Source organism: Solanum verrucosum, unplaced genomic scaffold (assembly GCF_900185275.1).
Source record: "Solanum verrucosum unplaced genomic scaffold, falcon-dt-bn FXZP01000016.1, whole genome shotgun sequence".
NCBI classification, from domain to species: Eukaryota; Viridiplantae; Streptophyta; class Magnoliopsida; order Solanales; family Solanaceae; genus Solanum; species Solanum verrucosum.
In genome coordinates, this window is record NW_026020243.1 from 443,721 (window position 1) to 465,827 (window position 22,107).

General features: G+C 35.6%; 4 protein-coding genes across 6 annotated transcripts; 3 read left to right on the plus strand and 1 right to left on the minus strand.

The window, feature by feature from the left end:
- The first annotated feature begins 1,237 nt into the window (after window positions 1–1,237).
- Window positions 1,238–7,966, plus strand: LOC125833015 (65-kDa microtubule-associated protein 3-like). Its single transcript, XM_049512180.1, has 13 exons — window positions 1,238–1,340; window positions 4,191–4,332; window positions 4,496–4,702; window positions 5,005–5,247; window positions 5,332–5,541; window positions 5,624–5,779; window positions 5,868–6,027; window positions 6,123–6,277; window positions 6,360–6,447; window positions 6,556–6,629; window positions 6,728–6,802; window positions 6,891–7,185; window positions 7,389–7,966. The coding sequence occupies exons 2-13, from the start codon at window positions 4,261–4,263 to the stop codon at window positions 7,856–7,858; spliced, it is 2,205 nt and encodes a 734-aa protein (XP_049368137.1). The 5' UTR covers window positions 1,238–1,340; window positions 4,191–4,260; the 3' UTR covers window positions 7,859–7,966.
- A 420-nt stretch (window positions 7,967–8,386) lies between these two features.
- On the minus strand, window positions 8,387–12,635 carry LOC125832929 (hypersensitive-induced response protein 4). The gene is made up of 5 exons (XM_049512108.1): window positions 12,325–12,635; window positions 10,890–11,010; window positions 10,692–10,783; window positions 9,588–9,684; window positions 8,387–9,036 (listed from the first exon to the last, which is right to left on the minus strand). Exons 1-5 carry the CDS (start codon window positions 12,517–12,519, stop codon window positions 8,663–8,665), a joined length of 879 nt encoding a protein of 292 aa, XP_049368065.1. The 5' UTR covers window positions 12,520–12,635; the 3' UTR covers window positions 8,387–8,662.
- Window positions 12,636–13,760: 1,125 nt separating this feature from the next.
- Window positions 13,761–17,120, plus strand: LOC125833009 (probable calcium-binding protein CML13). The gene is made up of 2 exons (XM_049512175.1): window positions 13,761–14,251; window positions 16,852–17,120. The coding sequence occupies exon 1, from the start codon at window positions 13,799–13,801 to the stop codon at window positions 14,240–14,242; it is 444 nt and encodes a 147-aa protein (XP_049368132.1). The 5' UTR covers window positions 13,761–13,798; the 3' UTR covers window positions 14,243–14,251; window positions 16,852–17,120.
- A 1,029-nt stretch (window positions 17,121–18,149) lies between these two features.
- On the plus strand, window positions 18,150–21,353 carry LOC125833008 (40S ribosomal protein S13). Of its 3 annotated transcripts, none has more exons than XR_007443282.1 (6): window positions 18,150–18,283; window positions 18,361–18,433; window positions 19,336–19,474; window positions 19,676–19,862; window positions 21,088–21,228; window positions 21,278–21,353. XR_007443282.1 is itself a non-coding variant. In XM_049512173.1 (5 exons), exons 1-5 carry the CDS (start codon window positions 18,261–18,263, stop codon window positions 21,119–21,121), a joined length of 456 nt encoding a protein of 151 aa, XP_049368130.1. In that variant the 5' UTR covers window positions 18,169–18,260; the 3' UTR covers window positions 21,122–21,353. The 3 variants fall into 3 exon arrangements, 1 of the variants encoding a protein (XP_049368130.1); XR_007443283.1 differs by having other exon boundaries at window positions 18,169–18,283; window positions 21,088–21,231; window positions 21,282–21,353; XM_049512173.1 differs by having other exon boundaries at window positions 18,169–18,283; window positions 21,088–21,353.
- Window positions 21,354–22,107: the final 754 nt, after the last annotated feature.

A 22,107-nucleotide genomic window follows, 5' to 3' on the forward strand; every position in this document is an offset into this window, starting at 1 on the left:
CAACGTTCTGATCCATATTTGTAATTTGATTTTCCATTCCAAGTTGGTTGTGTTGTTTCTTAAGCTTATACTAACGAGATTTGCAGTTTCTATGAGTTGCATGTTGTGGAAAATTGGAGGATATATTTCAGTTTAGTTGGAGCCTTGGAGCAATGGTAAAGTTGTCTCTGTATGATCTTTAAGTCATGGGTTTGAGCAGTAGAAGCAGCCACTAATGCTTTGTGTTAGGATAGACTGTCTACATCACACCCCACGGACTATGCCAAAACGGTTGTGCACGGGCTGCCCTTGTTTTCTGAACCCAAAAGATATAGTTTATTACTTTATTCGTTTTGATTCTCAAAGGATTTGCTTGAAGTTGGATGGGTTTGTATAGTAAAGGATGTTTGCAAACCAACTCAAAACATCCTGATGCTAAGTTCTCATTGCCTCAACACGAAATCTTGGAACTTAAGATTTGGCCTCTATATCCTCATTCCACATCCTTGATTGTTGTTTGGAATCAGGGGTGAAGTTTTAGGGGAGATTATGGGGCACGTGAACTCATGGTCTTTCCGCAAAATAGATATTTTATGGACAAATTTTCTAAAATTGGTATAATATTAACTGCACCCATGCTCCAAAATGGCTTAATGGTGCACTTGGTTGAAAATTGAGTTATTTACCAAGAGGAATAGGGATTAGTTCTCACTTAATACATTTTTTTTCCTTTTTGTAGTAGTGCACCCATGTACTAGAAATCCTGAATTCGCCTCTGCTCGCTCGCCTCTCTTCTATCTCGCTCACCACTCTCATATGTATCTGGAATAACAAATCTCGCTTGCTTTCCTCCTCATCTTGCTTGCCTCTCTCCCTATTTAGTGTATCTGGTAGCACAAATACATGTATGTAGGTATATTCTCCTCAATATATGGTAGAAAACTCTTAATTAATGATAAGCTATGCACTATTTTGGAAGTATAGTTAATAATAATATATATGGTAGTGGAGTATGTCGAATTATATAGTTTCCCTAATTCAAATACTGTCACATAAATTGAGACGAGGGCCGAGGGGTAACTACTTAATTGGGCTAGGTTTGGCCCAACTCCATAGCCAAGGCTCAAGAAAAAACATTTTGGTTTTTGTGGATTTCTCACTCATAAAGCCCAGTTCCACAATATCCGTTCTCAGTTTCTTTCCATTATTATTTATTTCACTTTTAATAATTGACGCCAAATCAGGAAAACCCCAAATTTTCAAATTTCAAAATTACTTGTTGAAGAGCCAAGCTCATCATCTCTCTCTGCTGCCGGAAACTCCTCCGGCGATTTCTCTTTTTCCGGCGAGAATATACTGTTGTGAGTTTTTCTCTTTCTCGCTTTTTTATTAATTTTTTCAAATCATTTTCCGTGCTGAAGTTACAAATTATGAATTTCGGAGCTTTGTCTCCACAATTTTGTACGGTTTTTTTCGATGTGTTTCTGGCCTATTAGTATGCATTTCACGTTAGAAAAAAAAAAGCTGTAGAGCTATCGCCGTCGTCTGCAAGTTTTCATTGCTCAAGTGCGAATTATGAATTCTGAAGCTGTGTCTCCACAGTTTTCACTCAGTTTTGTACCTTTTTTCAATTGTTTCGATGTGTTTATGACCATTTAATATGCATTTCACTTTAGAAAAAAAAGTTGTAGAGCTATTGCCATTGTCTATGTGTTATCATTGCTCAAGTACGAATTATGAATTCTCAAGCTGCGTCTCCACAGTTTTTACACAATTTTGTAGGCATTTTTTCAATTGTTTGGATGTACTACTGGCCTATTAATATGCATTTCACTTTAGAAAAAAAAGTTGTAGAGCTATCGCCTTTGTCTACGTGTTTTCATTGCTCAAGTGTGAATTATGAATTCTCAAGCTGTGTCTCCACAGTTTTTACACAGTTTTGTACCTTTTTTCCTATTGTTCAATGTGTTTATGGCCTATTAATATGCAATTCACTTTAGAAAAAAAAAAGTTGTAGAGCTATCGCTTTGTCCACATGTTTTCATTGCTCAAGTACGAATTATGAATTCCCAAGATGTGCCTCCACAATATTTACACAATTTTGTTAGCATTTTTTCAATTATTTCGATGTGCTACTGGCCTATTAATATGCATTCCACTTCCGAAAAAGAAGCTGCAAAGCTATATCCGAGTTTTCATTGTTGAAGTACGAATTTATGAATTATCAAGCTGTGTCTCCACAATTTTTTTACTAGTTAATATGCAAGTTTTCATTTGGTTTTGATGTGTTAACTTTAGAAATGAGCTGTAAAGCTATTGCATCTACACGTTTTCATTGGTCAAGTACAAATTACGAATTCTCAACCTGTGTCTCCACTATTTTTTGACTAGTTAATATGCAATTTTTCATTTGTTTCGATGTGTTAATGGCCTACTAATATGCATTTCATTAAGAAAATGAAAGAAGAGAGATTAGGTCCATGAAAGCTGTAATGCTATCATTGTCTACAAGTTTTCATTACTCATTTTCAATGCTTAAGGTTTTCTGACAAGTTAATACACAATTTTTCATTTGTTTCAATGTGTTAATGGCCTACTAATATGCATTTTATTAGAGTCTCGTATTAGTTTGAGAATGAATTGGTGATTTGCTTATATGGACTTGGGCAATCTTGCCCTCTTGAGCTAGCATTTGGGGTTGAGTTAGGCTCATATGTCATATCTTTACATATTTCAATTGGAAAAAGGAAAAAAAATCAGAGACTAAGGCCATAATAGCTGTAACGTTAGCATTGTCTACAAGTTTTGATTACTCATTTTCAGTGCTGAAGGTTTTTGACAACTTAATACTTAATTTTTCATTTGTTCCAATGTGTTAATGGCCTACTTATATGCATTTCAATTGAAAATAGGAAAAAAATAATCAGAGATTAAGGCTATAAGTCTATAATAGCTGTAACCCTATCATTTTCTACGAGTTTTCTGTATGAATTATGAATTATGAATTATGAATTCCGAAGTAGTGTCTCCTTAATTTATTGATAAGTTCATATGCATTTTTTCATTTGTTTTGATGTGTTAATGGCCTACTAACATGCATTTCATTAAGAAGAGGAAAAAAACATAAATTCTATAAAAGCTGTAATGCTATCATTGTTTATGATTTTTCAGAACTCATTTTCAGTGCTGACTGCTGAAGTATGAACTTTGAATTTCAGAGCAGTGTCTCCACAATTTTCCCATTTGTTTCAATGTGTAAATGGCCCATGGATATGAATTTCACTTAATAAAAGGAGAGATTAAGGTCAGAAAAGCTGTAACACACTACCTACGAGTTTTCAGTACTTTTTTTTGAGAAAGATAATGTTGTATTCCTCAGCATTAAGGATATGCCGGAGACCTCCAAAAATTGGTTTCCAACAAGAGAAAAAAACAAAAAGGCTAATAGATTACAAAGTGCCTATAAAATCCAAAATTTGTGCAGCTTCTTCTATCCCTTCCTCTTTACACCAAAAATAAAGAGCTTAGTAAGAACTTGATAAGAACTTAGTAAGTTTCAAGTAGAATCCTTTTGATTATCCAATGACAAGTTTCGAGTTTAGGCAATCTGAAAATTAAGCATTTGATCAATTTGTTCAAGTGAGCACTGAGCACTTAATTATTTTAATAAGTTAGAGGAATAGATACTCATGATATCTCTAGAACTTAAGAATTCTCTTGATCATTTAATTATAGAGTTGAATATAGCTTAACATTTGAAGAATCATTGTGATTATCCCAATGGCAAGTTTCGATTTTTGGTGATCTGAAATCTAAGCATTTGAATTAGCTTGTTCGAGTGAGCACTTAGTTAATGTTAATAAGTTTGAGAAGTAGATGTTTGATATTTCAAGAACTTAAAAGAATTCTATAGATTATAGACTTGGCTATAGCTAAAAATTTGAACTATTATTAGTGAGTATGAGAATGGAAGGTGGAGTCTTTTTTTTAAAAATAATTAGGAGAGTTATGTCTTTTGAAATTGTATCTTAGGTGAAAAATATTGGGACTAGGCATGCTTTTTTGAAGATAAGACATTAGAAGGACATTACAAAATTGTTACTTCCTTGATCATTCATCATAACAATTGCTTCTTTACATTCCAGGCTGCAGTACTGTTTATGACTAATGCTACAGTTGATGACGAGTGAAATTGCTCACTTTGATTTCAGATTATACATTGTTTCTTTGAAGATAATCTTGTAAGAATTGCTCTTATTTGGTGATTGAAATATCTTTGATATGTCAACTCCTCAAAATGATCCACTCCTGCAAACGGAAACAACATGTGGGTTGTTGCTACATGAACTGCAGGTAATTTTCATGAATATAATGCCACTAACATGTTCATAATTTATTTAGTGGGACCTGCCTTTCTCTTCATGTATCTTTCTTTACTTGTCATATGTTATCTTCTTGATTATTTCATGATGGATAGCATGTCCATTGTCTAATTCTTGCTTTTTTGTTTTTAAAGATTATATGGGATGAAGTTGGGGAGTGTGATACTGAAAGGGACAGAATGCTATTTGAGATTGAAAGAGAATGTCTAGAAGTGTATAGACGTAAAGTGGACCAAGCAAACAAAAGCAGAGCTCAACTAAGGCAGGCAATTGCTGATTCTGAAGCAGAGCTTGCAGCTATCTGTTCTGCAATGGGGGAGCGACCAGTGCATATCAAACAGGTTAGGAATGATGTAGTCAATTACCTTTACAATTTTCAATGTGTGCTTGTTGTATGAAATAGTTATATCACAGTGGCCTTATCTGTAAATAGAAAAATAAACTGTATTGCACTAGTGCAGGTTGGCTTTATTCTTGCAACAGTATTAACTATTAAGATGACCAAGCCAGGCTCCTCTTATATTCTAGAATATACAGAAAACGTTGAATTTCAATACTCTATATATACATATTTAAAGTAAGGTTTGCATTTACCTTCCACTAGATCAGGTAAGGATTTATTTAATGAATATCTTGTATTCAGTCTGACAAGAGCCAAGGAGGTTTGAAGGCGGAACTTAGGGCCGTTCTTCCAGAGCTTGAGGAGATGCGGAAGAGGAAATCCGATAGAAAGAATCAATTCATTGAAGTTATGAAGCAGATAACGAAGATTAAGAATGAAATCTATAGGTTTACTTCTGCAAGCTTGGTAGTGGATGAAAGTGATTTATCATTACGAAAGCTTGAAGAATTGCATACGGAACTGCACACACTTCAAAAAGAAAAGGTTAACAATTTTTCTATCGCATCAAGCCAATTGTTCTCCGACCCCGTCCTTTGACTTAAGACTATTTATTCTCTTTTTTGGCAGAGTGAACGTTTGAAACAGGTTCTGAATCACTTAGGTACCTTAAATTCACTTTGCTCGGTTCTTGGCATGGATTTCAAACATACTATCAATGAGGTTGATCCAAGTCTTGGGGAATCAGAAGAAGCTAAGAACATTTGTGATGATACCATCCAAAATTTAGCAGCTACAATACAAAGACTACAAGAAGTTAAGTTACAAAGGATGCAGCGGGTATGCGGTTGAGTAAATTCTTCTCGAGTTACCTAGCCTTTTTTTAACTCTTTAGACATTGATGACCTACTGGATTTTGCAGCTGCAAGATCTTACTACGTCCATGTTGGAACTATGGAATTTGATGGATACACCTATTGAAGAGCAACAGATGTTTCAGAATGTCACATGTAAAATAGCTGCCAAAGAACATGAGATAACAGAGCCTAACATGTTGTCTATGGAATTCATTACTTATGTGAGTATAGTATCTTTGTGATCATTCTGCTTGACTTTGAAATATTCTACTTTGGGCCTGAATATGATGGATTTTTTTTACTATCAAGGTTGAGGAAGAAGTGGATCGTTTGGAGGAATTGAAAGCAAGCAAAATGAAGGAGCTTGTTCTCAAGAAGAAGTCAGAACTAGAGGAGATCTACAGAAAAACACATATGGTTGGGGATTCAGACGGTGCAATGAATATAGCTATTGAAGCTATTGAATCTGGTATCTAAGTAGTAATCACGTAGAAATTCAATTGATTATTACGTCCTTGTTATGAGATTACTTATATGCTCTTCTTTGTTCATATCTCTGAAAAGGAGCTGTCAATGATGCTGATGCTGTCCTTGAACAAATTGAACTCCAAATAGCTCAAGTTAAAGAGGAAGCTTTTAGCAGGAAAGACATTCTAGACAGAGTCGAGAAATGGATCGCTGCATGTGAGGAGGAGTGTTGGCTTGAGGAGTATAACAGGGTTTGTTTTTCTTTTAACTAGCATTTACATGTTCCATGAAGTAGGCCCAAATGCTTATTCATTACCTTGATTTATTGTCTAGGACGAAAATCGCTACAATGCTGGACGAGGCACCCACCTAACTCTAAAGCGTGCTGAGAAAGCTCGTGCTTTGATTAATAAACTTCCAGGTTTCTAATAATTTCCTCTCCATTTGTTAATGCATATTTGTTCCATATAAAGGTTAGAGAATGATATTTAGTGGTGAATGAATGAAATAAATTAATGTTGTTCAACAGCAATGGTGGAGGCATTGGCCTCAAAAACAAAAGCTTGGGAAAACGAGAGAGGAACTCAATTCTCTTATGATGGTGTAAGCATTTCGTAGCTTACTTTTTAAGATATGATAATGTTGAGGTCCAAGGTTCCATACATGTAGATCTCCCTAAAGTGGTTGTTTCTTTTTGTTAGATTCCTCTCCTCTCTATGCTTGAAGAGTATACCATTTTGCGTGAAGAAAAGGAGCTAGAGCGTAAGAAGCAAAGGGTATGAACTCTCAACTGGCTTTTGGTTGACTTTATATCTTTTCTATTACGGGAAGCCATTAACTTGCACGTGATTCATCTTATCTCAGGACCAGAAGAAACTTCAGGGACAGTTAATGGCAGAACAAGAGTCTCTTTATGGCTCAAAACCCAGCCCTATGAAGAACCAAAGTGCCAAAAAAGGTCCAAAATTGTCATGTGGTGGTGCTCCGAGCAATAGAAGGCTTTCGCTTGGAGGAACAATGCAGCAAACTTGTAAAACTGAACTCCCTCATTCCACTAAAGCTACCCCAAACACACGTCAAGCAAAGAAGTCTGAGCGCTTTCATCAACTTGACCAATTTAATCATCCTACCGATGATGGATTTGGAGCTTTATCAGCAGGTAATCTTCTCCTCACCTCTCTTGAAATACTTTTTAGAACTCATTCCTCTGGAAATTCGGCCCGAGGAAAAAGTCTTGACATACATCTTTTGTACAGATGCATATGCTGTTTGTAAATTCTAACTAGCTTTCTTTTATCATATTAAAGAATTCAAGTGTACTACCCCTTATTCTATTTAATCTTGTTATACTTCTTTGCTTAGGGAGGAGAGGAGGTTTGGGTATAGATGAACTTCCTTCGAAAAAGCAGCCCATCAGTGCAGTAAATGGTTCAGAAGTCGAGACAGCAGTAATGCGGAAGCCTTTCTCACCCATTTCTTCCAAAGGTTCTTCTAAGTCCAATGCAACAAATATATTGGGAGATATGAACAGAAAACATAGTGAAACGATGATAAAGACCCCGCTAAGTAACCATACTACACCAGTCTCCACACCTGTAAAGTCAATTTCTACTTATGAAGAAGAGAATAGAACTCCTGCTAAAGCAATGCCAATTCCTGTGCCTTCTACTCCATCAACCGTATCTGTTCCAATGCAGACGACAACACCAGGTCCTGCTGTTGTTACACCTTACAATTCGAAGCTCGTTGAAAACACCCATGTGGAGGAGGAGATAGAGTATTCCTTTGAGGAGAGTCGGCTTGAGTTTTACCTTCAGAGAACACATATCTAGTAAGTTGTCATACAAGTTAGATACCAACTCAACTATAGACTAAATTGATTGTTAATTAAATACTTTCCGTCTTTTGTATAGACGTCTATACATTTTTGTTGCTATGGTTGAGAAATGTGTAGATACGAAAAAGTAACTGAATTTGCTAATACTTGTCCCCTGATTAGTACAAGATGATGGAACACCAATATTGTTAGGACTATATTGCCTGGACTCTCCAAAAATGTTGATGCACCCATGTCGAATCCTTCCAAAATATGCAACTTTTAAAGGATCCATCAAATATCTGTTGACAATTTTGAAGAGTAAGTCTGACATGGCAGTTGAGACTTATTCTTGTTTTTGCATTTCGTTTTCACACACCTTTGATATAGAGTTGGCATACGTACTTGTTGTCGAACAAATATTTGGCCAACTCAACAACGAGGATATGTACAACTCAAAGAGCTCAACTTTGCACCACAAAAAATTTGGAAATTAAGGGACTACATCGAGTAATGAATAAAAAGAAGACATGGTAAATATGGCAAAGAAGCACATATCAACAACATATCTCGTGTAATTTTACAAGTGGGGTTTGAAGAGTGTATGTAGCCGTTACTCCAAAAATTCACTATACTCAAATTTCACTTTCCATATACACACTGTTATAACATCCTGAAAATATCACAGCTGATGGGTAACGAAGACGATCCATCCAAACAAACCTCGAAGGAAGCAGCTTTATTGTTTAGTCTTTGCCCAGAGGCAAGTGAAACATATGCATTCATCACAAGGGTATTATTTACTGAGAGACCAAAAGAACTATTCAGTGTTGACATGTTGTGCACTGGCTGCCTCCATCATCCCGTTGCGTATTTGCTGACTGATGTCTCGGACATGGCCAGGACAATGTGGTAAGAAAACAGTGGTGTTCTTTGAAGAATTTCCAAGTTCTTTGATTGTATCAAAGTACTGTGTAATCATTATGAGATCCATCACTTCTTTAGCCGAGGTGCCTTCCACTTTGTGAGAGAAATTCAATATGTTCTCTCTCAATCCATCCGTAATCGCCTGCCTCTGCCTAGCGACTCCAACGCCGCCTAAATACTTGGCTTCCGCCTCAGCTTCTGCTTTCTTAACTTGGAGAATCTTTTCTGCTTCTCCCTTGTATACACTAGCAAGTTGCATTCTTTGAGCTACAATACAACATACGACATGCAAAGGAGAAGAGTACACATTAGAGCCAAGAACAGTTTGTCTGCACGATCAACACAACAACTACTTGGAAGCTATGTTGCTCAAACTCTTCAAAATAATCGAAGGGTGTGCGTCAAATCCTCCAAAAGTAGTGCATTTTGGAGGATCTGACATGGGTGTGGCATCATTTTTGGAGAGTATGGCAACATAGCTTGGAGGCACTCTTTAAATCGAAGTTATCAACACTTGAAATTTCCCTAATATGTTTGCCCATCTTTATCATAAATTCATGAAGTACTTTCAGAAATGGCATAAATATAAAAATCTTTGGCTTTCCCCACACCAGATGCATCCGTTATCAGCACAACACACAATTATATTCCGATATGTACGACAGAACTTTGAAAGAGCAAATACTCAAGTAAATATAACCAACAATCTATTTTATACCTACTGAAGAGGTTGGGAAAAACTCCTTTTGAATTAGGGTGTGTTAAATTGTTTAAACTAGATATTGTGTTCATTTGCAACACTAGGAGCATTCCATTACCTGCATTTATCTCATTCATTGCTTTCCGTACAGAGGAGTCGGGAATAATGTCAACCATCAGTATGTGCTCAATATTGTATCCATATGCTCCCATCACCTGACAGACACACTAACATCAGGATATATCTTGAAGAGGAACACAAATTTCTATTATATAGTTGGAATTTCATGACCTTTTTGGCTCTACAATGCAAAACTGTCAAGTACCAAAAGATCAAGCAAAAATAAACAGCATATTTCCCTTTCAATATTGGTGACGACAGAAACAATTCTATGGAAGTGCAACATTTGGAATGCGAAGCACCTTCGCCTGAATTGTGAATATAACCCAATGAAAATCTATATCATAGGTGGAAGAAATAAATAAATAATAACTTAGAAACAGAAGAAGTGCTGAAAGAAAACCCCAAGAATTTGTGGAGTACTTCAAATAATTATTTTCTACTGAATCGCACTCTAGTACATGGATATCCACAATGAGAGGCACTTGCACGAACAGATCTCATCAAGCAAGCACGTGCCAATGGTCCAAGACAAGTCATCCGATGGATCTAAACTTTTTCATTTCTTGTTTAAATTTTAATGGCATTTGAAGCCTTAAATTCCAAAAGTGTGGACTTTGATATTCAGAAAATACATGAAGAAAAGAAAAACACAAACATAAGCAGCAGCGACATTTCTTTTCTCAGTTATAAATCAATCATTCAACTGTGCGCCAATCCTAAACGGCGAACAAATTTGAGAAAAGCACAAACAACCCCAAAAATATTAGGCAGAAGATCCTATTAAGCAGGGTACTAAACCATAAAATTGGAAGAGGACAGCAATATAAGATGATGTAATGCACCTCCACATTGCGGGACAAAAGGAAATGCAGAATGGTCATAGTGCGTGTACAGGCTTGTTTTGGAGTAACGTTATTTTCCTTGTGCCTAACCTGTCCAGAGCGATTTCTCCACTCTCCTATGTCATTTTGCATAGATAATAAAGTTTAAAGATTCTATTCACCTAAGAGTCAAAATACAAAAAGTAAATAAGGGAATTGTACAGGATCAGCTAAAACCTTCAGTTGAGCTTAGAAGGATCTACAGAGCATGAAATTACCTTCTCAAGTTCCTCCAAGACGGCCTTAGCAACTTCATCCTTCTGTTCGAAAAGCTCGTCCAAATTCAATTTGGGTACGTGGGCTCGAACAACTAGAATAGATATAAGGAACATCGAAAGAGATGTGTGTCATCAAAATAGCATAAATAGACAAAATTCTATGCCATATAAAAAGGGATGCGTAACACAGCAAATTACCATCGAACACATAAGCCTGAATCTGTTCCCTTGGATTTTGCAACTCATAGAAAGCATCATCAGCATTTTCCCTGATTACTCTATATTGGATTGAGCACAGCATTTGAACAAAAACATTGTCCTGAAAATTTCATTCCAGTCAAAGTTCTCCGAAGAAAGAAAAGAATCGCTCATTTTTATCTAAAGTTCCTAACATATAATTTTTCATCATCCATCATGTCAACTACTTTTTACCAATTACCTAAGTACTACAAGAACAGTAGCTTCATAGCGAAGAGTGAAGACAATAGTAAGCTCACAGAGACCTCACAATACCAGCCATTAAAATACATAATCTAAAAATTTTACCACTCTTCATGCAGCCAAAGAGTGGTAACTAGACATTGATGCTTGTGATAATGTAGGCTGCCTACATTACACTTCCTTGGGGTTCGCCCTTCAGCATCGTGCATGAATGCAGGATATTTCACATACCAGTGACTGTCTTTTTTTATGCAACCAAAGCCCCAACTATTATGTTTTGATGATAGTGGTGTCCGTGCCTGCACCTTAACTAATTGCAATGCTGCCTCTCACTAACAGGTAATTTTATCCACCAAAGCTTGGACAAATGGACAAAACTCACTTAGTGATTTTGCCTCCACCGGTGAATGTGAGACCTCGTGGTTCTCGACCACTCCATTGACCACTAAACCACCCCTTTGGATAACCAACGTCCCAATATTTAATAGAGACAGACCGACTGAAACATGATAGAGTGCAAAATACAATAGGAAAATCCAATGAAAATCAGGAATTATTAGCATTGTAAGGCTCTCTTACTCTGGGTTTAGTCTCAATTTCGACATCTAGAGAGCAGGTCCTAGTTGAGAGAATTCCAGAAAGGCATTCACCAGCCAAGAATTGAAGAAATGGAGCCCCAGTTCTTCGATCCTATCGAAGCGACCCCATTTCTCCACCACACTTGCGTTCTCTTATTCTATGCATCCACAGAATGCGCAATATACATTCCCTATTTGCCCTTCCCCGAACCCTATGTGAATGCGGGATGCTTCATGCCCCAGACAACTCTTTTCTATGCAACTAAAGCCCCAATATTCTTTAATTTTTAATAATCATGGTGTCCAGGCTAGTACACACGTGCCTCGACTAATTCCACAAGCATCATCTACCTCACACCAAATACAGGTACCAGGTAACTCTATCCATCAAAGCTGAGATATATGAATAAATTCAACTAGTGTTATTGCTTCTACTCGGATTTGAACATGAGATCTCATGTTTCTCAATCCACATTATTAACCACTAAACAATGAAGTGCAATATTTAACAGACATGATAGAGTGAAAATCACAAAAGGAAACATACATTAGACATGAAGAAACACAAATTAAAAAATAATAATCAGAAATTGGCATGGTAAGTCTTCTCTTACTTTGGTTTTCGTCTCGATTTTAACATCAAGAGAACAGATCCTAGTTGAGAGAATTCCAGAAAGACATTCACCAGCCAATGGATTGAAAAAATGGAGCCCCGGTTCTGCAAGCCTATCGAAACGTCCCCATTTCTCCACCACACCTACACTCGCTTGTTCTATACATCCGCAGAATATACAATATGCATTCCCCATTATCCTCTTCCTCCTCCTCCTCCTTCTGCTGTATTTGCCTTTGCCGTTGCCCGACGACGGAGCAAGCGGAATTGCACCGATCTGACTACCGCCTTCTCTTCGCGGGTTTTGTTTTCTCTAACTTGTGTTTTTTCTTTACCTTGGAGGTTGGGGATAAATTCAAATGTTAATTACAAAATAATCACTTTTTAAGATAAAAAAATATTTTCACTTAAAATATAAAATATAAGTTGCGAGTTTTTTTTTTTTTTTTTTTTTTTTATGACAAGGGAAATCCGCAGCCACTACCCTTTGGGTGTGCTCAGGGCAAAACCCCCGCTCCTATGCAATAGCTCGCAAATCACATAGAAGAAATAACCCGCACTAGGCAAGCCCGGTGCGACGAGCTCGACCCAGAAGGAATGAGTTATATGGTGTAAAAGAAGGAATTCATTTTTTATTATATGGTGTGTTTGGATTGTGAAATTTCAATATCGAATAAGTTAGGAATAGCCTTAATGGAAGATAAGAGGTTGGAAAAACGAGAGTGAGAAATTTGGGAATATGAACGGAAGATATACGTGTTTCAATGTAGACGTGTGAGGTTGGATATGAATAGCTTCAAAAGAGAAGTATAGGAGATCGAAGAAATATTAACACAACTTCAATTTATCGATAACATAACTTTAAATTGAAGGCTACTGAGGATGCACACTAAGTTGAGGACTAGTAGATAGTTATCATTGTGTCACTTATCGTTCAATACTAGTAGTTGTAGTTTTTAAATTTTTAAATTTCTTTTTTTCGATCTAGTAGATAGTTGATCATTGTATCACTTATCCTTCCACTTTGATTGTAATATTATTTTGTAGTTAATATTCTTTTTTTTTAAATATTTTGTCATGCTAATTTTAATAATGTATTGTGGCTTCTTTATTTTTGTATTTCTTTTACCAACCTACTTTTTATGTTTTTTCTCAAACTAAAAATCCTTCGCAAACAACTTTTCTACTTACAAAATAAGGGTAAATCTCCATACAAATTATATTTTTCATACTTTATTTGTAAGATTACACCGACATATCTTTGTTATTGTTGGAGTGAAGTTTAGTTAGATAAAAATAGAATGAAAATTAAACTATAAAACTCACATTTTTTTTTAATAATTTCATTAATATGGTTTTGAAATTTGAATAAATTAGTTAAACACCCCTCAAGTTAATATAATCACAACCCATTTCATCTGACAAAATCCAAAGAAGAAAAGAAAAAGAGAAAGACAAAGAAGACGAAGAGCACAATGGGGAAAGATCTGAGCAACGATCAAATCTCCTCCATGAAGGAGGCATTCACTCTCTTCGATACCGACGGCGACGGCAAAATCTCACCGTCGGAGCTAGGTATCCTAATGCGTTCACTTGGAGGTAATCCGACTCAAGCTCAACTCAAATCAATAATCGCCGAAGAAAAACTCACATCGCCGTTCGATTTCAACCGGTTTTTGGAACTCATGTCGAAACATCTAAAGCCAGAGCCATTTGATCGCCAATTACGCGATGCGTTCAAGGTACTTGATAAAGACTGTACTGGTTACGTTGTTGTTTCGGATCTAAAGCATATTTTAACTAGTATTGGTGAGAAGCTTGAGCCTTCGGAATTTGATGAGTGGATCCGAGAAGTTGATGCTGGATCCGATGGTAAGATCCGGTATGAGGATTTCATTGCTAGGATGGTTGCCAAGTGATTTTTGCATGTGAGTTGCTTCTATCAAACTCCCTTGAAATTTTCATATTTGCAATGTCTTATCAAATATTTTGTTTTAGCTTGTTATTCATATCATTTTCAGTAGTTATACATATATACCAGTTTTTGTAAATTCAAAATTCAATGTAGTCGTTACAATCAGTGGCCTAGGCAGAATTTTCAGCAAGCAACGTCGATATTTGTAGAAGAAAGTAAGAAGTTATCCTTGACCCATTGGTTTAGACTAGCCTTAAGCTGGAAGAGCTCTTGGGCTCAATACTACTTAGCCACAATCTTAAGTAAGTAGCATGTTATATTTTGTAAAAATATACTTGGGGTTGAGGTTCGAATGTTTAACCTCAAACAAAAATACTGGACGCTGAACCAACACGCCAAGTTTAAGACCTTTGTTGTTGTGCTGATGCCTACTTTGCAATTTCATATTTGGAAAGCAAAGAGATGGAGGAAAAAGTGTTATTGTTGGTTGGAGGATGCATGTACTAGGTAGGATAGTCGAGAATCATGCTAGCTAGCTCTACCACCACCAGTATCCTAGAAAGAAAGAAAAAATTGTGGCAACTACATGACCCTAAGCTCAACTTATCATGATCAAGGTTATGCTGAACTATAAAGTGCAAGTTTTATGAAGTACATGGTTTGGTAAAACTAGGTGGAATAGTGCATCTTATTTCTTTGCCCGGCCCCCTCTTTGTTTTTCGGTTGGATATACATCCCCCTAAAGGATTGAAGATTAGTTGCAGTTGCTGCATGCACAGGTAGAGATAGAAGCCCGGATACGGGTTAGGTCGAATCAAGTGGCTTTTGTTCAAATAGTGCATTTGTGTTAAGAAATTCATTTAAATATGTATACATATTAAATATAGAGCTTAGTTATTACCAATTGAAGCCATTCTTATAAAATTTAGATCCCATAAATTTGGAATCCTGGATCCACCTTTGGCCGCATGTTTCATATTTATATTTCATGTTGAAAAATATTGTGTCAAGTCTTTTTGGGGAAAATCTTGGTGTTTCATCTTTTGATGGTTGATATGCTAAAAAGCTCATCTAAGGTAAGTGCACAATGACAAGTGGGGTGGGCACAATATTGAATGGCTGTGTGGGTGCTGAATAGTTGCAGCAGAGTAATGTTGTTAGAAACAGCTAAGGGTGACCCTCACCATAAATGGTGATTTTCAGATAGCTTTTTGGTGCATTCAGAATGAATGATAATAGAGCTAAGCATTAACTTATCAAAAAAAATAAAATGATAAGCATCAATTTGGATCTTCCGTGGTTATGCATTTTAGTCAATTTGGAAAAGGGAGAGATTAGCTTCATCCGACGAGTTGCATCGTTGTTTTTTCCACTCATGTGACTTTGTTAAATGAAGCTAGAATGATGTTCTTAATACCTTTTTTTTTTTTTTGAGAAAGCATGTTCTTCTTAATACCCATGCAACTTCATTTGTTGTATGTGAATGTTAAGGGAACAATAACTTTGGATGGTTCATTTAAGTGATGAATAATCGACTTACTAAGCACTCACCAAAATGACTTGAAAAATGCATGGGGAAAAACAAAAATATAAGAGGCTACGATAGAGAATGGAAAGTAGAATTAAAAGAATATAACCAATTTTCTGCAGCAGATCCCTTGAATTGCATCGTTGAAAAGAAAAATTATTAGATACTTTATAATTGACCATTTCAGTTAAACCTAAACACCATTGTTATTCCTTTATATTTTTGCTTACAGTTGAGGTGCTCACATGATGACTTGGATACCTCCGTTATTAAAAAATCAAATCAAAGATAACTTATAAAAACTTAAGGGTGTGACCTAGTGGTCAATAAAGTGAGATTTTAGAGCCCGTTTGGATTGGCTTAAAAGTTGGTCAAACCTACTTTTAAGTCAGTTTTTGACTTCTGGAAGTGTTTGGCAAACATAAAAAATAACTTAAAATAAGTCAGAAACCAAAAGTAGGTCTCCCCCTACTTTTTATTTTTTGACTTAAAAGTCATTTCAGTTTGGCTTTTTATTTTTGACTTAAAAACTACTTTTTTTAAGCCAATCCAAACGGGCTCTTAATCATGGAAGACCACAATTCAAACCCTAGCAAAAGCAAAGAACGCTTGATGATTTCTTTCCCATCTACCTAACCCTTGATAGACAAAGTTGCCCGGTATACTATTCAGAGATAACAAATAACAAATACCCTGGTGGTATAGTCAAGGTACAAAGAAAGCTGCTCGGACACCACCATAAAAAAACTCAAAGATAACTTGAGTTTTGAGAAATAGACAACATGCAAGACTGATAATTAGTTATATAGTTATAACCGAGTAAATCCTGCCTCCAAATTGCTTTACTTGACCACCATATTTGGTGTTGGGAGGTTGGGGGAATCATGACCTTTATGTATTATAACCTAATATATTTAACACTAAAAATAAACTTGAGGCGGAATGGAAACAAGTTATTTGCTGATGTTAAGATGCAGGAGTAAGAAGTTATAAGAGATGACATGTATCATGCTTAATTTTGATCAGTAATAAGATTGAGTTAAATGTTCTTAACTTTCCTGACTTTGCTTAATTCTTACTTGCAGGAGATTTGCATCTTTGGCTATATTACTCAATAGCAAGAAACAGGACCTAACTTTGCCCTTGGTAGCTTTGCCCTTTCATTTGTATGTTTAAGTGTATCTTTCATTAGCCATTTTGCTAATTGTCGATTTTATTGTATTTTCCCCTTGCACTGTCATGGAACAACTCATTGTTCAGATGTTTGGATTATATCCGAGTATGTGGTATACAATCGCTTCTTGCAATGTTAAACCAGTTATGTATAGTTCAGATGCCATGTATCTTTAACTCAGCGCGTCAATGCTTTTACTTGTTGTAGTGGAATCTCTTGTTCAGTTATTAAATCAAAACTTCAGCAGTGATGAATTTTTATGTGTATTTATGGAGTAATTTTCATGTAACATCAATCGAAATAGCAAGAACCGTATGCTTTGATAGTATTATTTCTGCTAGTGTATGCTATAAAGGGTTGTTTTTTGAACTGCTTTTACTTGAGTGAAGGTCTATCGGGAAAAAAACATCTCTACCCCCAAGGTAGGGGTAATGATTGCGTATGCAGTACCTTCCTCAGACCCCATATATGAAATTATACTGGGTATGTTGTTGTGAATGCTAAAGGGTGACAATTTGGGATCATCATCTTATTACTACTTGAACAAAACAGAACTGTCAAAATAGGAGTTAAAAGTTCAAACTTTTAAGAAGCAGCAGCAGCAAGTCCAGAAATTTGTCAAAAATCGGTTAATATTTAAATAACTTATATAAACCAAATAGTATATTATAAATTGGGGTACTACAGCCCGGGAATTACGCCTAATGACATTGGAAATAAATGATCTTGAACTTTTGAGACGCTCTGATAACGAGATCTTCAAGCTTAAAAAGCCAAATTTGTTAAATTAGAAATTTTGCCTATGAAGCAAAGCAAGGTTAAAAGTTCAAGATCATCCACTTTTAAAGTTACTTTTTTTATAAATCACCCAATTACGAGAGGTTACCTAGTGTCATTTCAACCTGAATGACTCCTAAAAGAGTACGAGGCTTAACTATAACAACGCACTCCATTAGTGATATTATCAACTTTTGATCTAGACTTGCACGATTTGACAGCGTGTTGTTAAAATTGCGATTTAATTCATGTCTAATGAAGCGTAAGTTATACGATACAAAAAGCATTAAGTTACGTTTCGTGAATAAAATGATTTGTTATTTCCATAAATTAAAACAAAAGTGCAAATGACCCGTTGGATATCTAAAGATGCCAGACCCAGAATTTAACGGCCCAATCCTTTCAGCAAAATTGAAGCCCAAAATACCGACTACTCCCATAAACCCTAGGAGAAACAACCATTTAGGGTTTGTTAACTTCCTTCAACCGACCGAAGCTACGCTTTGAGCAACACAGTTCAGTGAGCTCACTCTAATCTTCGCCATGGGTCGTATGCACAGTCGCGGGTGAGTATTTTCTCCATACTTTTACTTCGAAGCAAAATAATTATTTTTTTTCACCATTTTTGGTTGTTGGGTTTCAGTAAAGGTATCTCAGCGTCGGCTCTTCCTTACAAGAGAACTCCTCCCAGTTGGCTTAAGATCTCCGCTCCAGATGTAAATTATCTACTCTTTTGTTGTTTTCTGTTTTTAATAGGCGTTTGGACATGAATTTGGTGATATTTGAAAATTTTAGTATTTAAATTAAGTTAAAAAAGTATATAGGAAAATTGAATTTGTGTATCTGGAATGTTGAAGTTTTATTAGTGAAAAGAGTTCACTTCAATGTATAAGCAATACACTTTATATGTCCAAACAGTCCCTTATGCTTTGATTGAATGGTTGTTACATATCTTTTCATAATATATTGTGTCGTATTGTATTGATGAATGCAACTTTTAGGTAGATTGTATAGTTTTCCGTGGTTACATAACGGCATACATGTGCAATTTGAAATACCTACTTATAAGAAAAGTAGGGCATAGGTTAGAGTTATTATAAAAGAGATAGGGTATAAATAGTGAAATGTCCAAACGAGTTATTAAGGTGGATACATAGTGAGCAAGTGATTCTGCTTAGAAGATGCTTCATTCAAAAGAATTGGCAAAAGAAGGTAGAATAAGACTATTAGATATAAGTAAAGATAAAATGAGAAGAAAAAATAAGGTAACAATGCGATCACACCAAATTAGTTGTTACATGAAATGGGTACATTTCATCATTAGGTAATGATGGATTTAACGATACAATACAATAAACTTTAAATAACAATCAAAACAAACATTGTATTTAAATTAACAATATAATTCAACAGGTAACAGCCATCCAAACAAGCTGTTAATGTGTACATCCTTATATAGGAACAACGAACAAATAGATATTAAGATCAATAAATGAATGATTGTGTTTAGGTAACAACCATCCAAACAAGCTGTTAATGTGTACATCTTCATATAGGAACAACGAACAAATAGATGTTAAGATCAAATATATGATTGATTGTGTTTTGATAATTTTAGGTTGAGGACAATATCTGCAAGTTTGCGAAAAAAGGATTGACACCTTCACAAATTGGTGTGATTCTTCGTGATTCTCATGGAATTGCTCAAGTTAAGAGTGTCACTGGGAGCAAGATTTTGCGTATCCTCAAAGCTCACGGTATTTTATTATATTTTTCCAGATCATCAATGCTGCTAGAAATTCAACTGTGGTTAGATTTAAATAAAATTTGGTTTAATATATCAATTAGAAGGAAATGTGCCCCAATAGTATGGAATATATCCATAATTCACTGTTTAGTTTGGAATTAATGAGCAGTTGATTGATTTAATATATGTATTTTTTTTGACAATTGGATAGGACTTGCTCCTGAGATCCCGGAGGATCTATACCACCTTATTAAGAAGGCAGTTGCCATCAGGAAGCATTTGGAGAGGAACAGAAAGGACAAGGATTCCAAGTTCCGCTTGATTTTGGTGGAGAGTAGGATTCACCGCCTTGCTCGTTATTACAAGAAAACTAAGAAGCTTCCACCTGTCTGGAAATAGTAAGTCTCTCTCTTTCACTCCTAACAATGTGACTTTGCATTTCCCCTTATTCCGTGGTTTGGTTGCTTTTGGGGTTCGTTATTTTCAGAAATATTAATCTTTAACTTTTGTGGTTGTGTCATTCTTTGTGGCTTATGTTTGCTATATGATTAAGGGATTGGATGAACCGTAAGAAAAGAGAAGGAATAGATAGAACATTAGTACTGTATCTTTATAAAGATAACCTATCTTAATGTTCCCTGTCTATTCCTTTCTTGTGCGGTTCAATGTGAATGGCTTCTAAATTATGATTCGCTAGTTATGGTGCATATTTGTTCCACATGGCAAGGATCTTTTTGAAGAATAAAGATGAAACATTGCTTTCTTTGTTGTATTCCTATCTTACTACTCCAAATGAGATACCTTTTAGTCAGTTCTTCTTCATCCTGGTAAGGACTTTTATGAAGAGTCGAGCTAAAATGCTGGTTTACTAGTGTTATGATTCTGGTACCAATTTGAAGGCCAAACATTTATTGACATGTTGCTATTGTTTGATGCTGATTTATTCCACCTTAGAGTTCCACCCCAGAAAAAATTAGTCGTTGGGTTTGATTTGCATACCTGGGTAAAACCCTTTGTTGTTACTCATAAATTTTTTATATGACTTTTAGTTCATAATATTTTACTATTTCATTATACTTTGGCTGTAAGTTAGCACAGCCAAGTTACCCTTATTCCCTCAAAACCACTGAACTATAGTCCAAGTAGCCCTTTTCATAGTCTCCACACTCTTGTCAGTACCTTTTCTTCAGGAGCCAGCTTGCACTAACTCAAGCCAATTTCAAAATCTACTTTGAGAAGTGCTTTTTGTTAGAAGTGTTTTCGGACTCTTAGAGAGTAGTAGTTTGTTATTGGCTAATTAATATGAAAAACCCCTTTATAAGCATGAGTAACAAATATTTCAACAAAGAATTTGAGAAAAAAAAAAACTAATCCTAAAGTGAAAATATCAATTGTTTAGCGTCACCTCTTCAAAAGATGCTCCTTGGCAAGAAAACACCTTAGAACCTTGATGATGACATTGAACTCACATTAAGTGAGATCAAGTGCACAACTCGTTTCAAGCCTTGCTTTAGGGCTTAAGCGCACTTTAAGCATGCCTTTGACAATTGATCAAGCTAGTGTATTCTAGCGTTCCTATAAACAACCTTTTTACTGATTATGAATGTTTTCATTATTTTACAGTGAGTCTACCACAGCAAGTACACTAGTAGCTTAAACTGAGACATGGATGGATTATAATCTTTGAGAAGATTGATCAGCTGAAGTTTCTTCTCTATGTATTCGAATAGTTCTCAGGTCCATTTTTTTGAATTTTGATACTTAATGGTGATAGTTTCTGGATACTTTCTCCAACTTTTACTAAATGTTATGCATAGATGCTTTAATTTGGGTATTGATGTCAATTTCTTTCGACTACTCAATAAATATCCAGCTCTACTCAGCCTTTTCTGGTTCACCCCAACATTCCTCACTTGTTCGATTGTTGCTAAGCCTTGGGATGTGACGGTGGACTTAAAAAGCCACCTATAGACGCTTTATGCCACTCACCACTTTGGATAATGCTTTGTATTATTACTATGGCTGTTGGCTGGCACAGAGTTAATCGATGCTTATTCCCTAGACTAGATACTTAATGGTGATAGTTTATGGATACTTCAACTTTTGCTAAATGTTATGCATAGATGCGTTAATTTGGGTATTGATGCCCAACCTTTTCTAGTTCACCCCAACATTCCCCACTTGTTCGATTGTTGCCAAGCCCTGGGATTTGACGATAGACTTAAAAAGCCACCTATAGATGCTTTATGTCAATCACCACTCTGAATAATGTTTTGTATTTTTACTATAGCGATTGGCTGGCACAGAATAAATCGATGCTTATTCCCTAGATATTATTATTTGCTTCCTTGAGGATATTTATATTAATTATTCTAATCGTGAATTTTCAAATATCTCAAAACGATATGAACTAGTAATTTTGAAAAGGAAAATTTTATAATAGAAAAACTAGAACAGGTAAGAGAAACAATAAAGGGATGTTACAGATAGTAATTACTTATTCATGTATGATATTTATGTCAAATAAAGCAACTTAATTGTAGTAATTAAATGCTTATTTTAAATACATTATTATGTGATAAATATATTCATGAATGACATATATTTTATATATAAAAATATATTCTTACTCTGAAGAGAGGA